Source organism: Cyprinodon variegatus, unplaced genomic scaffold (genome assembly GCF_000732505.1).
Source record: "Cyprinodon variegatus isolate N-32 unplaced genomic scaffold, C_variegatus-1.0 Scaffold58, whole genome shotgun sequence".
Lineage (NCBI taxonomy): Eukaryota > Metazoa > Chordata > Actinopteri > Cyprinodontiformes > Cyprinodontidae > Cyprinodon > Cyprinodon variegatus.
The window spans coordinates 630443-646459 of record NW_015150511.1 but is presented as its reverse complement, the minus strand read 5'-3'; the positions used below and the strand labels follow the sequence as shown (position 1 = coordinate 646459).

Here is a 16017-nt window from a genome sequence, read left to right as displayed (position 1 = left end):
AACTCAGAAGCTGATCAAATATCGGGTTAAATATCGGTGGGGTGGCCGATGTCCGATATTCAGTTTTAAGGCCGATACCGATAGGGGGCCGATTATATCGTGCATCCCTAAATTTTGATCCTGAACCACTTTATGGCTTTGTGATATTTACAGGAGATTATTTGACCCCAGAAAGATGCTGTCAGGAGATTTTGTTTCATATATTAATCTCAGCTCAGCAGCTGAGGTGATTTTTGGATCTTCTGCTTTGTAGAAGCCAACAGACGACAGTCTAACCCTGGAATCAACCATTTGAGAGGTGGGTCTGTGGAATGTGTGTTTTTTAAAGGGCTGTCGAGCCAGTAGGAACTCCCAGACCTGCCTCAGCGGGTTCCCTCACAGGCCGCCTCAGGCCTCTGAACCATTCAGCCCAGATGGGCTGAAGGCTGGAACCATCGTTCCATCGTTTCTCCTCCCAAGCAGAGAGACTGTTCTCCAGATGTTTGGAGGGGTTTTTCTATGGATTAAAGCTGCATTTTCTCAACACCTGGAGGCAGAAATCTGTAGGATTGTGGACAGTGTTTTCCCTGTAATCAGAAGCAAACGGCCCAGTTTAAGGAGCCGAGGTTCTGGGCTCAGGACGTGCAGCGCTCTCCCTTATCTCATCAGATAAAGGCTGCTGCACGTGCCCGCTCAGAGCCGTCTGTCAGGAGCTGCCAGGGAGCATGTTAACACAGGATTGAGTGTGTTGGGATGACCCAGTAATCTGAGGAACTCTGGCTCCGATCTTCCCCAAAGTTTGTGTCCATGGGAGGGATTTGGGTGGAGGGGCATCAGGAGCCATAGAGGAGGAACTTTTTTCCCCGACTTTACCGCCGTTAGAAGAGACGGATGCCAGACCTCCTAACTCTGTCCATGTGTGTTTATAGTCAGGTCGGGGGGGGTGGGGAAACAGCCGAGAGGGAAAAGTGTTGGGCCTGCTCCGAGCCGGGATTCCTTGGGGGAAACTTAAACACTGCAAATTTTTTTTTTCACTCTTCTTGTAGTTTCTGCACACTCCCAGTTTTCCTCCTCCCCCCTCAGGTCCCTCCTTCCCTCCCTCAGCCTCTCCCTCTTTCCCCGTCTGCGGCTCTGACTCTGACTGGGAATGGCTAACACCATGGTCTCTGTGCACAGCTCTGAGCTCAGGCCCCTGGGCTGGAATGCCGTCACTAAACATCAGCTCTTCCTGCAGAGGGTCTCCTCCAGGTTGGGGCCCGGGGTCCGGCAGCAGGGCAGGACCGCCAGGCCAGATCGAGGACCAGCGGCACCTCCAGGCTCTGGAACGGGACCTCCAGGACAGGAGAGCTCTGAACAGGGAACCTCTGAGTACGAGGTGGGAGACGCTGATGCAAGGAACCAGAACCAGGGTGAGTCAACACGCAGCTGTGCAAGTTTCCTTCTGCCAGGCGTGTGTGAGAGCAGCAGGTTTAAATCCCGGCCAAGCGCAGAGTGTTTTCCGCTCTAACATGCATATCTGTGACTGTGTTCAGGACCGTCCTGCCGGTCTGAGTTGGTTCTGAAGTCTAAAGCCTTAAAGGATGGTTTGTGTGATTCATGCAGCATTTCCCCCTCAGGGGAAGTAAAACTGGGAGCTGGGTTTTCTCCTCTTTCTTTTCCCTATGAATGTTTGTAAATACCAGGTTGTGGTTCCGACACGCTGCATGCGTTCCCACACGTGTTCAGTTCCAGGGTTTTTGTCTGTAATGATAGAGCTGCAGCGTGTCATTTATTCCATCCATTCATGGCGTCTCCATCAGTGGCTGAAAGCAGGTCTTTGTCCTCAAAGGTCACATTCTGATGGACAATAAGCTCGTCTGTCCTTTTCCCAGATGAAGAGGGACAAACGGACCCGCTGGGAGTTACTTCCCACTTTCTGTCCTTTTGGTGTCTGCTTTGCAACATTTTTTTTCCTGTTGTCCAGCTTAACGGCATCTTTGTTCCCCTTCAGGTTCCCCTTCCTTCCTACAGTTCAAACGACTGCATCCTCCACTGCCTAAAATATAAAAACTCATGTAAACCTTTCTGCATGAAACTGATTCAAGCCCAGACCATGATACAACCTCCTAGCAGCACAGAGCCTGACTGCAGGGTTGCTAACTGTGAGCCACATGCTCCTTTTTTGCAGAACTGATCCATCTGGTCGCCAACTTTTGTTACCTTGAGGGGGGAACCAACCAAAAAAGTATACTGCCTGTGATTGGCTACTTTTTAGGAGCTTTTTTTATTCTTTAAAAGAGCAGAGATTAGCCCAACAAGGCTTTGCTAAAGTTACTAGCTGTAACCAGGAAGTAAACAGCACTGCTTCAAGAGGTGTGATTTTCCTCAGGTTGTAGCTTTATTCCAAAGGGATTTGTAATTGGTTCTGATCGTTTTGCTGGAAACTGGTTTCACTAGTGGCCTGGTCCAGTTTCTGCAACCTGGTGTTCCTCTTGGTGAGAACGGGGTTGATAACCGTGTTTCTGTGCGTCAGCACAGGACCAATGTGTTGCGGTTCAGCTCTTACCTAACTGACTCCTGAGGTAACACAACCCAGCTGTTCTCCTCTGAACCAAACGGAACCAGATGTTTTCTGCCGTGGCTCTGTGTGTTTCTGAGCTGATCTAGCTGAAATTAACATGCAACCCCTCTGCTAATAACCTGACAGGTTTTTTTTTTCAGTTTCACACAAATCTGGAGAGATATTCTTCTGTTGTGATAGGAACAAAAGGCATCAGTGTTTTGTTCTTTACATTTGGTGCTTTTTATTTGTGACATCACTTGCCATCTATATCATATTAGCTGTGGTCTGCTGATTGTTTTATTTGTTGTTCTAATGTTTTTTGGACATTACATGACTTCATGTATATTTAAGATCTACAGGAGATTTGTTCTTTTTCCAATTCTTGATTTAAAATCAGGAAAATCAGTTTAAAATCACTGTAAACAGAAAATACACTTTAAATTGGTTGCATGTATTTTTGGAAAATTACACTTACTGTAAGAAACTGAAAACAAATTGTTTTTTTTACATTAATTTTAGCAAATTTAATGCAATCAATCAATGGAGAAAACCCTAAAACATGCATTTGTTAGTATATCTGTTCAAATCTTTAGCTGGCTGTTCATTATTTAAGGCGAAGGTGATGAAGACCACGGTTGAGTATCTAAAGAGCCACATGTTTCAGGCTGCTGGTATAAAAGCACCGCCCATGGTGTCCGTACACCACAGCGACTTGTTCTGGAGTGAAGGTGGTACAGATCAGGAGGTGGATGAAGGGTTTAGCTGTGGTAATAAGCTGTTTCTCCATCTTTTGGAGAAGAGTTGAACTAAGCACCATAATCCAGTGGTTATTTTCATAAAGATAACCGTCTGGATACCTCCGTTTGAGGTTCTAGTGAGCCTGAGGAACTCACTGAGATCCATGGAGAAGATGGAAAATGTTTGAGCTGACTGAACAGCGGAAGACAATGGATGGGTTTCATCTTGTTCACATACTTGGAGATCTTTTTGTTCCCCTGTACTTCTGTGTCCTTATATTTTCACATTGTTCTGTTTTGGCTTGAGTGTTTTTCTAACTTTATTATTAAAGGATGTCACAGAACAAACTGTTCCTGTTCCTTATTTTTGCTGACGGGACTCAGACCCAGTAATCTTTTCCTTAGCAGCCGTACTTCCTGAACATCTCCCGCCCTCCTGTTCTGGGTGTGAAGACCAGGACGCCTTTGTGGCTCCGAGGGACTCGCACCGCCTCGGTCTTTGGAAAGAATGCATGAATCAGCCTGCAGAAATGACGAGTGACGCAGTGCTTCCCATCGCTTTCGCTGTAGAACATCAGGCTGCAGGAGCAGCAACCGCAATTCAGACACAATCCTGTCTCCGTTGGTGTCTCAGCCCTAAATATAATTTATATTTAAGCCTCTGAAACATCTGAACTTCTCCTTTCTGATTCCATAACCATCCCAACTTTTCTTTTTTTATGTTCCCTAGAAACAATAAACTGCAGGATAAACCCACAGTTTGGTCACATAAACAAGTCGGATCTGACAAAAACTAAAGCCACAAAAGAACAGAGGAACTCTTAAATAGTTTAAAATCACTGAAACATCCGTCTTCGGAATGTGTTTGAGTCTGAACTGCACCAATTGGTAGGAGTAAAAAATTTAAGTTTAGTAGATAAACAGAAAAAATCTTGGAATATCCAAATGTTAGCTGGAGCATCACATCTTCATAGAAGGATGTTTTCACGCTTGGATGATGTCAGACTTGCCTGCAGCTTTTGTTGTGGTTATTTTTATAAAGTCAGGCTGATTTCTTTGCTTCCCAGGTATTCCCAAACCTCGAGTATCGGGCATTGGTTACATTCCCACTGCATCCGTTCCCAAACCAGCGACCAGTCAGCAGCCAGCAGCAGGACCATCAGGACGGCAGCCTGCACCCACCGCCTCCAAGCTTCCTGTCAAAGGATCCCCATCCAGCCTGGGTTGCTCGTCACAGGGGAGCAACGAGAAAAATGTTGCTGTCAGCAAAGGTGAGAATCACCAGAGGTGTGGTTTCCATCCTTACTTCCTTCCTTTCTCTGGACTTCCTGCTCTTCTGTCTCCATTTGATATAAAACTAGCTGCCAAGATTTAAAACAATCAAGCTGATTAAAATAAAACTCCAATAATTATAAGAAAACTGTTTCAATATTATTGAAAAAAAAAAAAAAACACTTTTCATTAAAGGAAATTGGAAGACAATGCATTTCGAAAATTGAACTAAAAAAAACTTCTCAATCAAAAAAAGTTTCGAAATCCGTTTGTGTTCAACCAATACTTCTAGTTTTCAATAAAAATAAAAACAAAAAAAAGTCTTTTACATTTTGTTTTTATTTTCAATATTTTATTTTATTTTATTTTTTCTCAAATTAAACATTTTCAAATTTTTTTATGTTTTATTTTTCAGTGTTTTTTTTTTTTACATTTTAGTTTTTTATTTGAGAGATTAATAGAGCAATAGAAATGCTGATGCTAAACAAGCATTGAAGTGTAGAAGATTATATCTGGAAATCAAGGTTTTAAAAGATTGCAACCTGAAAAAGAGACATCTGAATAAAATTTGATTTAAAAATGTATGAAAAAAACAATGTATATCATTTTTTTGATGTATGAAAAACATTTAGAAGATAAAATATGAAAAAATAAAAGTTATAACAAAATGAGAAATCAGTAATTCTAATAAATCCATCTCTCTCTATCTCTCTTATGAAATTGTGGCATCAGCCTCCAGCTCAAACATTATTGAATTAAAAAGTCCAACTAACCAAATTAAATTTTGCTTTTGTTGAATTTTCATTTGCTCCCAAGTCCTCTTCACTCCTGCTGGGTTTATCTGGAGGATGAGAAGCAGTTAATGTTCTGTGTTTGACTTTTCCTTAAGACTTTTTCCCTCTTTCTGTTCGTCAAAGGATAAATATGGCGCTCTCCCTTCTAAGCTCAAGATTGTGATTGGTCTTTTACCTTGAACCCGCCCCTTTATTCGTACATGTTCACAGATTCATGATCAGTTAAAGCTGGATTGAGTTGATAACCATCATGATACTACTGATCCAGTTTGCCAATGTTGTGGATTGGTTAAACTGGATAGGCTGGAAGTCATCCCGTTAGGTTGGACTCTCTTCATGGGACAGGCCTCTGCTTTACCTTTGGTTTTTATGGTGTATTAACACCTGCAACCTTTACTTTCCAGTAAGTGTTTATAGGTGATTTTCTTTGTCCAGAATTTTTTCACAGGTCAAATAAACTATAAATAATAAACTCAGGCAGTTCGGGAGAGAAGGACTGTCTTTTTATGGTTATTATGTATGAGGAAGCAGAGATGAAGCACAGGTTTCAGTGTGAAGCAGGACATACTCAAAGGTAGTGAGACAGTGGTGAGGTGTAAGCAGGGGCAGAGCTAGATGGGGGGCCATTTTTTTCCTCTAATACAGACTCTCAATTGGGATGTTTTAACTTATTTAAAATTTTAATTTTCGATATGTAAACTATTATCTTACAACAAAAACGCTGCGGTTAATTATGCCCATCAATATACCAACATTAAAGATAATAACACAATGCATGCTTTTTTCAGAACTACATTTTTTCTTATATTGGTTAAAGAGAAAATTATGTCTCTGCAAGTCATCTAAGGAATCTTCACTGAGATCAGAGACAAATAACTATTTTAATAACAAGTAATCCATTTAATGTGGATATTAGAACATAGAAATATAAATTTTTTATGCAAATGTATTATTAATAAAAGTAGGTAAATAATGACAATGAATAAGATGTTTGCCCTAGAACTCAAAAAAAAAATTATTTGTCCACTGTACCTTTAATTTAGACAGCATGGATGTTTAAATATATGCGTCTATTTGTTAGCAAAGGCTGTAGGAAAGTATAGTTTGTCTTTATTTAGAAAATATGGATGTTGTGCTCGTTGTCGTTGCAACAGTGTAGATAGACCCTGAGGTTCATGTGCCTTTCGGCCACCCCTCAATGTTCATTGGTTATTGACTGGCCACCCCTATTAGGATTTTCTGGCTACGCCTCTGGGTGTAAGGTAGGCGGGGGCCACTTCGTGCTTACAGGTGTGATGGACAGGGTGAGTCTGAGGCCAGGCAGGCATTTGGGTAAAAGTAGGGAGGAGGTGGAGTAGTGCTGTGGAGAAAAGAGTGAGTCAGAAACTGCAAACTTTTTTTTTTTTTCTTCATCGATAAACAAAAAATTAAGATCAGCTTATAAACTTCTTATTAACTAGCAGTTTTCACTCTTGCACACCAACACACTCCTACTGGTGTGAATGAGTTGTCACGGAAACCAGACTTCTGTATGAGCCAGCTAGTTCCCATGGTGACATTGAACCTCTGAGAGCAGCGTAGGTGTTGAACACCTCCATGCAGATATTTATCTGTGATGTTCTCACATCGGGTCAATCATGCTTTTAGATTTTCTGTTCTGGTTTTGGTTCTAGGCTTAGATTTCATTTGTTGGCAGCAACATCCCTTCTTTTTAGTCGAGATAGAAGCAGAGAAATGGGGAGGGGGGAAAAAAGTGGCTTCAGGTAGAAATTAGCTTGAAGAAAACAAAACGTAATCGTCAATATAGGAAACTCGTTTTTTTTTTCAGAGCTGTTCTGGAAACAGTTTTTAGAATAGATTCTTTAAGCTTCCTGGACATGGATATCATATTATAAAGGTGCAGGTGGACTTCAATCAGCACTACAGAGAGGAAAACAGACTGAGAGAAATGAGGATCAGACATTGAGCAAAGGTCATGAGGTCAGGAATCGAACCCCAGGTGGCTGCAGGAGGATAAACTGACTTTGATTTAGTGTCTGCATCCAACTTTACACCATGCATCACCCCTCCTTTCTTTTCCTCAATGAATCACATCACAACTTCTTTATTTTTTTAATAACTTTATTATTTGTTCATTATTTGAGTCACAATCAGAGAAGATGCAGATCAATATAAGAGATTTAATGGTCGCTCAACTGTAATGTTCTGTTGGGAACTCTTGAAAGTGACACAAAAACAAACAGGACTCCCAGCTGTCACTGCCTGCTGTTTGGGAACATGAATGCTCTCATGCAGCTGCAACATCCTGTGCACTTAAATTTCTTACATCCTACAAAATGCAGAACAATCTCTCTAAATTATAGGAGATCTTTCCAACAGCTGTTTATGCTGCTTTCAAGGACAGCTAGGACATTATTGTTTTCTAAATTACACCTAAAACATGTAGCAAAGGGGTCCCTGAGGAACACGGTTGGGGAACCCCTGACTTAAAATTATAAACTCGGATAAAGATCCTGGTTATCTTATCTGCAGGAATCTTTCTGTTCATTTGCTGTTTTGAATAAAGCAAATCTTAAATGTTTGAACGTCCGAAAATGGTCCCTTCTCTCCCGCAGCTCCATCTCCAACGAGGTCAAAGCCCGATGAGCTACACAGCAGAGGCTTGCTCCAATCTAGCAGCCAGAGCACAACAAAGCCCCCCAGCTGTGGCATCTCAGGCCCCCCACTCACCAGCAGCACCAGCACTTCCAGTGACATCCCATCCAGCGCCGCTTCAAAGCCTCCAGCTGCTGGATTGAGGAGCAGAGCACCTTCTGGGCCGGCCAGGACGTCAGCTACAGGTGAATCTGCCTATAGGGTTTGGTTTTTACAACATGAGTTGAACATGTTGGCCTAAATATTTTAGAATTCTCCAATTATCTTAAAAAATTGCTCTTTGTTTCCTGGGGATTACTGAACATCCAGGTTTTAATGAGGCTCTAAAAATTGTTTTAGTGGAGCTCATCTTCATCGTACGATGAAATGATCCAGTAGCGACGATCCTCTCAGGTTTTTCCTTTTTAAAATTAAATCTTCCTCTGGATGTAAAACTATCTCTGCAAGATTATCGGATACATCTGTGAATGACTCTGCAGGTTGGCTTCACTTATCCAGAGACCGGCAGGCTGTTTAAAAGCTTCAGCTTCTGAACTGTGAATAATCTGAGCGTTGAACCACACATTAAGGCAGTGATGGTCTGTGACGCTTCCTGCGTTCCGTCCACAGGGCTGAAGACCCCAACCGTCACCAACCAGAACACCACAAAGACGCCTGCGGGGCAACCTTCTGCCAAAGCGGCTCCATCTGCATTCGTTGGGCCGACGAAGCCCCCGCCACAGAGGAACGGCTCGGCCCGGCCCAGTAGACTGAGCAGCACAGGTAAGACTAACGCTGGATTAATGCCATCTATTGACAATAGACGCTCTTTGTTTTCTTGAAAACACTGTTGATGATTTATTAAAAACCTCCATCAGAGCTTCTGCAAATTTCACAGCCTTTTATAGGTTTAAGCTCTGGAAAAAAAAAGATTTAAAGTTCAAAACATCAAAGTTTCAAGCCTCTGGACTTTCTTTTTCTATTGACAAGATTCACATTTTCTTAAAATACAATGCTTGAACCGCCCTCATATATGTAAGGGGCATTTTTCTAGTTTTACTGATGATCTTTTATTCCAAAATCTTTATTTAACTGAGAGTTATTCTTTAGCTTTAAGGACAAGGCCGTCAGTATGGAAGAGGATTAGGGCCACTGAAAAAAAAATACAAAAGTTTTATTTCAGTTTAACATGGGAAAAAAAGTCAGAATTCTGACTTTTTTATCAGAATTCTGACTTTTTTCTCAGTATTCTGACTTTAATCTCAGAATTCTGACTTTTTTCCCATACTAAACTGAAATAAAATGTAAAAATCAGTTAACTTTTTTTTTTTTTTTTTTTTCACTGGCCCTAATCCTCTTCCGTACGTCAATCACCGCTTAATCCTGCAGCATTAGTTTTATTTTAATGGGGAAGAAAATTTTTCAAACTGATTAAGAAGATAAGATCTGGCTTTCGGACCAGAAACGCCTCATAGTGGTGGTCATCTCAGTGTGTGTCTGCATACACCTACATGGAATATTACTGCTGGAATTTAAAATCCTCCCAGAAAGGATGAGAAGTTCCTAAAGGGAGAAGATCAGTAAAATGTTTCAAATGAAAAAAATATATATATATATTTTAGTTCTGCTAGTTTGTAAAAAGCACTTTTATGGCATCAGAAAGCAGTTTCGAGAACGGCTTTAATGGAAAATTACTGGACAGACAAGGGAGACGATGTTTCCTCCATTACCACATCTGGATTTGGATCCTCAGGGATGCTGTGGTAGGGTTTGGGACGGGTAGAAGGTGGGGAATCAGAAATGGGTGCTCAAAGTCGTACAGATGTGTTTCATTTATGACCTATATTTTTATGTTGTTACATGTTTGTTTGTTTTTTTTCTCCTGTACTGCTCAAACTAAATTTCTCCTGGTGGGAATAATGAGTCTGACCTAGGAGATTCCTCCGGGGCTGCTCCTTTAGACCGATTCTGTCTGTGGTGTTTATGCTGATCTCTTGACGAAGACTTGGAGAGGCAGATGTTTGGTTTGGGAACTTCTGGATCCCGTCTTTGCTTTTTGATGGTAATGCGGTTCTATAGGCTTCCTTAGGCCACAATCTGCTTCATTCTTTGAAGCTGTTTGCTGCTGCATTTGAAAAGTGCCACGATGAGAGTCCACTGCTATGATTCTGAGGCCATGGTTAATGACTAGACAAAGGTGGACTGCTGCCTATAGAGTCAGTCCCCAGCTTCAGTGGGTCACTTGCTGCTTTATAGCGATTATTCAATCAGATCATCCAAACAAATTGGTTAAAACTTTTGTAAGAAAAACCAGCTGATTGCATCGAATCATTGTCTTTTCAGGATTCACAGCTCCTGGATGAGAATGTAGAGACGGTACACATTTACTTATGTTGTGTTGGTGACTGTTCAGAAATTCCTCATACTGAGCATAGAGTAAAGAGGAAAAACTCTCTTTTGAATTGTCTCTGTAAAGTGCCTTATAATAGCATTTGTTGTAAGTTGGCGCTGTATGGATAAACGGAACTGAATTAAATTGAATGTGTCAAACAGACCAAATTAAGTAAGGGGATGAGCTAACATATATAACATCAATCTTGGACAATAGAGATAGAATGATGAAAAGGGGTCCCTGTGTCCTCCAGCAGTCTAAGCCTATAGCAGCATAACTACTCAGGATAACCTGAGTCACTCTAACTATAAGGGTTAGTCGTCTTCATTGTTGTCTTCCTCTTCATCTCGGACCTGTAAGCAGAGGCAGGAATCTCAGCAGAGACTCCCAGACTTCCCTTTCCCTAGACACCTTCTCCAGCTCTGCTGGGGGAATCTTGAAGCATTGATGGTAATAATCTGGGTTTGTTTCTGCAGCCTTGAGTCTCTGTGACTGAACAGCTCTGCAGGCTAGAACCACCAGCCCCGTCCTCATCGTGTCTCATCTCGTCCCGCTCTGACTCATGCTCACAGCAACAAACATCTTCCTTTGAATTTTAGCTAAACCACATTTGGATCCCAGCACCATTTACACGGTCTGGAAGTGGAACCAGTAAACACTAATTCCACTGAGTTAATTACTGTGTTGACAGACGATGAGCAGAGCGACACAGGAATTCGGATCTTTTAGATCATGCTGAATATGAGACACCCTTTGTTAAAAATGGGCATGGACGCAAACAACGAAATGAAAATATGAATGTGAGTCTTTTCTTTTTTATTACATATAGAACTTAACATTTAAATAAATCTGTTGAGGTATTTTTTTAAGCCTGTAAACAGTGTCTGTGGAAATGATGTGGACTGGTCATGGGGAATTCTCCCCTTGCCTGGGTCTTTTCCCCTGTGGTGGGGCCCCAGCGGTTCTGTATAGACCTGTGGGGAGCCCTGACTTGCTGTCACCCTCGTCATGGTTTCATAAGCATGTTAAAATGCACCAGCAGAGGCAGCAGGACACATGCTTTTGATTGGCCGAAGCTCTGAGGGCGACAGCAGACTTTAAAGCCTCCCTGTGGTTTTCTGCAGCTCTTTTTTTGTCTCCATTGAAGTTTGCTTTCTTGATGCTAAGATGCAGACAGTTCAGGGTTTATTGCCCGTTTATATTTTCATCACATTTTATTATTCTATTTTTTTTTTCAACACACATTCATCTGTGTAAAAATGCCCTAAAAACGCACAAGAATGCATGGAAAGCAACAAAAACCTGAAGGTGAAGTTCCCTCTTGTTGCCAGCTGGAGGCACTGGTTTGCAGCTGGGGTCTTTCTGAACAATCGGCAGGAACGACTGAGCTTTCCTAAAGATTTATTATTTGTTAAAAGGTAAACATTTGTCTTTTACCTTTAAAACATTTAATCACGTTGAGATCAGATCAACACCAAGTAGTGCAGAGCTTGGAAGAAAACTAAAGCAGAATCTTATTCCAAGCTGAGCGAAGCCACTGTATCTGCGCTGTAATCAGTTAGAGATACAGGGTTTTTCTTTTTTGTATAGACAATGACTTTTTATGGATACTGTGATATCCAAACCCAGCGGTTCCTAAATTTTCTTGCCAGGGGCCTCCATTTGGTTGACCTCCCCCAATAAAACAACCCACCAACCATTGGTATACAATAAAATTAAATCAGTTTGAAAAGGTAAAGCCACTTTTAAGGTTCAATTATATAATTTTTTGACAGTTTTTCCTTTTTTTTGTTTAACATTGCTATCTATATAAAGAAAAAAAGAAATAAAATGGGTAAATTTTTAGTAAAATTTCACCCAGCAATATCATTGGACGCCCCCCACCCAAAAACACACACACTTTGGGAACCACTGGTCCTATTCATCATCATCTTTATCCAGGACCGCGTCGCAGGGCCATCAGCTTTATTGGTTTTATTTTTAGGCCCATGTTGTTCTCTTTCTCCATTTACATCATAAAAATAACAAAAATATTGCAAATGTTGCTAAAGTCTCTCATAAGACAACATTTTTACCAACAATAAAAAAACATAACAATTATATTCATCTTTAAATACCTTTTATTTTTCTAAATGATATTTAATTTCTCATTATTTTTCATTATTTAATTGTACATTTTACAGCTACATTTTGCTGTAAAAAGTAATTATTTTACAACTCACTTATCCAACCACACACATTAAAATGCTTGAGATTATTATAAAAAGTTTCCAGAAGTGTGATTATTTAAATCCTTTATTAATATCAAACATCTTTGACTTCATAACTTGCCTTTTAATTCTATTTAAAGTTCAGATAACAGGAAAGCAAAATTCTTTAACATTTCGGTTAATAAACAGTCTCTTCACAATTACTGCGGCTAGTAAATGGTTAATTTCCTTGTGCAGTGACTGAGTTACTCTGTTATTTTCAAGCTTGATGTTTTAGCGTAATGACAGTCTTAATGGAGCAGGGTTCAGGTTTTCACGGGACGTCCCTCATGTTTGCAGTTAAGGAGGTAAAGGGGTTTAAAACACCTTTCTATGGCCGTTAGGCTGTTTAAATGTCAGGGTTTAGGCATAATTCCATTGTAATTCTAAACTTTTCCCCCCTAACTAGCATCTGTGCTGAAATCCGGCGGGAAAGAAGTCCAGATGTCAAAGGGCCGATATGCACAAAAAAAAAAAAATCAGTGTATTTTTTAAATTTTTATTTTTTTAGCCCTCTGCACTGCAAAACACTGGAGAGAACCCTGACTTTATCTATTTTTATAAACCATCATTCCATACACTTCAAATAAAAAAGTAACATTTACTTATTTCATTGCAAATTTATTTATTTTATGGGAAATTCACATTTAATATATTTTATGGTATGTTTGTGGCCCTCCATTTACCCCAATGATCAAATCACCAGGATTGTTCGAACCATTTCGCGACCTCTCACTTGGTGTTTTGCGACCTCCTGAGGGGTCCAGACCCCTACTTTGAGAACCCCTGTACCAAACACCTCTGACTGATCCATCCATCCATCCATCCATCCATCCATCCATCCATCCATCCATCCATCCATCCATCCATCCATCCATCCTTGGCTCTTTAAATGGAGGGAAAGTGGAGGGAGATTATTTCTCACTCCTCCTCCTCCTCCTCCCCCTCCGCTCCTCCTCCTCCCCCCTCCCCTGTTTACTTGGCAGAGCAGCAGCAGCAGCAGCAGCAGAGGAGGAGTGGACGTGCTCGTCTTTGTGTAAATGAGGGACCTAACTCTGGTGTTGTGCAGAGGAAGAAGCTGCTGTGTGTTTGTGGATCCGATGTTGCAGAGGGAATACTAATCGACGCTGGCAGAGAGGATTTCCTCTCCTCCCTCCGTTCTCACACTAATACCTCATCCTGTTTTCCTCCTCCATCACGCTCTCTCTTCTCTCTACTTGAACGCCGGAGGAGAACCGACTATTTTTGGCGCCATTTTTATCTTTTCTGCGTTTTCTAACAGAATCGAGCTCCTCGTACGATTGGATTTCTCTTTCTATTTATTTATTTATTTATTTTTTCTGTGACTTCGATTTGATGAAGAGCAGCTGGAGGATTAACAGACGATCCTCTTTCCTCTGTGCTTTTTAAAGCCTACATGAATGTCTGGATCTCAGCAGAGGTTCTGCTTTTGAAATTCTAATTTCAGCTTTTCTAGGATCCACGTGGAGCAGATTCATCCAGCGAGTATTTTAAATTTATTTTATTTAAGACGTAATTTTTTTTTAATTATTATCATTGTTCACCAAGGGGAAAGCAAACGTAGAAATCTGGTTCACCTTGGTCCTGATTGATCTTATGAGGTTGTGAATCTTCTGATAAGAGCATCTGTTGAAGACCTGGAGGCGGAACGATGTTATGGTCTCCCAGACTCTCGCTGTCCAACTTCCATGTGAAGCTGACGGCTAAAGGACTTTTCCGAAACCTTCAGCTTCTGCCGGGATGTAGGAAGAACACGGTGGTCTTCCATGCAGGTCTGGACCCGTCTTCTCCATCGTTCCTTCCATCATCCAACCATCTGCCGACTCATCCTCTCAGCTCCTCCATCTTTCTGTCTCAGACTGTCAGGTGCATCAGTGTCATTCCAGGTCTTCTTCCCAGAGTATATCAGATTATCCCATTGACCCCCCCATGGTTCAGTTTAGACCTTCATCCCTCCATAATCATCATACTCGTTGTAGGGGCGGGGTCTAACTGCCACACCCAACCAATCAAACAGAGTTATCTGATGGGTTTTTAAACTGTTTGCATGATGGTGTGTCCAGGAAGTCCCTGCTTTAACTTTATCCCCCTCCTCCTCTCTTCCCTGGTAGTTAATTGTCCTCTAATTGATGTTTTTGACCGTCTTAGATATGAGTTCTCTGATTTAACTCCAAACCCCCTTGCTCTTCCTCCTCCTCCTCCTCCGGCAGCCATTGTTGCCTTGCTCAGTATTGTGCAGATCGTCCCTTTAGAGGCGGCTGTCAGCTGAATTAACACAAATGACTCAGGATGTGCATGGATGCTTTCTGCACGAGTGCCTCAGCAGCGACTCGATGAATAAACATGGCCGCCGGCCTCTTTCAGCTACAACCACGTGACTCACTCCTGAACCAGAACCAGGCAAGGACACAGCTGGCCTGTAGTTATTCAGCCGTTAGGAGGATGCGCTCTGTGTTCTAGGTCGGCGTGTTTGTGTGTTAGCAGGATCTGCTCCACTGAGCCTCTGAGCTGTCAGAGGAACGCTCCTGTATGTGGCAGCCATGTTTAGACACGGCCGCAGCGACTCTAACCCCACCAAGCAGCCGGATCCTGGCCTGCCCGGATCTAACCTGCCGTCTCTCTACTCTGTGTGACTCACCTCCACCTGCACAGATAGTCTCTTCTAGTTTCTTCTCGTCAGCCTCAGGAGTCGGGTTTGGTTATTCTCCTAAGATCAGAAACTGAACAAGATTCAGTCAGTTTCAGGTTCAATCAACAGATTCATTCAGATATTGAGAAGATCCACATTATTCTTCACGAGGTTGCTTTGAGATTTCTCTGACCAGTTAATATTTTTAGTCGGTTCAAAGATTATTAGGGCTAAAGTCCACTTTTTGTTTCATTTAGAAATTAGGTCATCTGCAGCTATCAACAGGATCTTTAAAAGCCTCAGCATGAGAGATGTACTCCCATCTAGTGATGTGATAAATGAACGGAAGCTGCAGAGGGTCACAAATGTGATGTCGACTAGGGTTGGGCGATATTAGGGGTGGAACAGTTCACAAAATCCACGGTTCGGTTCACGGTTTCGTGGTCACGGTTTTCGGTTCGGTATACGTTTATTGTTACACCGAAAAATAAAAAAATTTATAAAAATTAATGAATTTTTTTTTTTATTAAATTAATGAATTTTTAATGATTCGTGGAAACCATGGATCATTTCCGTATGTTTTGCTGCTTTGAATTTAATCATCTCGCGCATGCCCTCTACGATCTCCAAGGAACTCAGAGCGGAGCGGACGGGAGCCACAGTGGAGGCTGTAGGCTTTCCTTTGAGCAGGCGGTCTGGAGCGCAGCGGGGCGGAGCGCTGAAGGAGTATGTGGGACTCCTGTTCTTTCCCACTCGCCATACCCACAC

At 41.7% G+C, this 16017-nt stretch overlaps 1 protein-coding gene across 1 annotated transcript in view; it reads left to right on the top strand.

Annotated features, from left to right (window-relative positions):
- Positions 1–13607: 13607 nt before the first annotated feature.
- The window catches only part of LOC107082657 (microtubule-associated tumor suppressor 1 homolog), a 32626-nt gene continuing 30216 nt past the window's right edge, over positions 13608–16017 (top strand). The window contains exon 1 of the mRNA XM_015371443.1: positions 13608–14486. Within this exon, the coding sequence (XP_015226929.1) occupies positions 14272–14486 (215 nt within the window). The 5' untranslated portion in view covers positions 13608–14271. The remainder of the gene's footprint in view (positions 14487–16017) is intronic.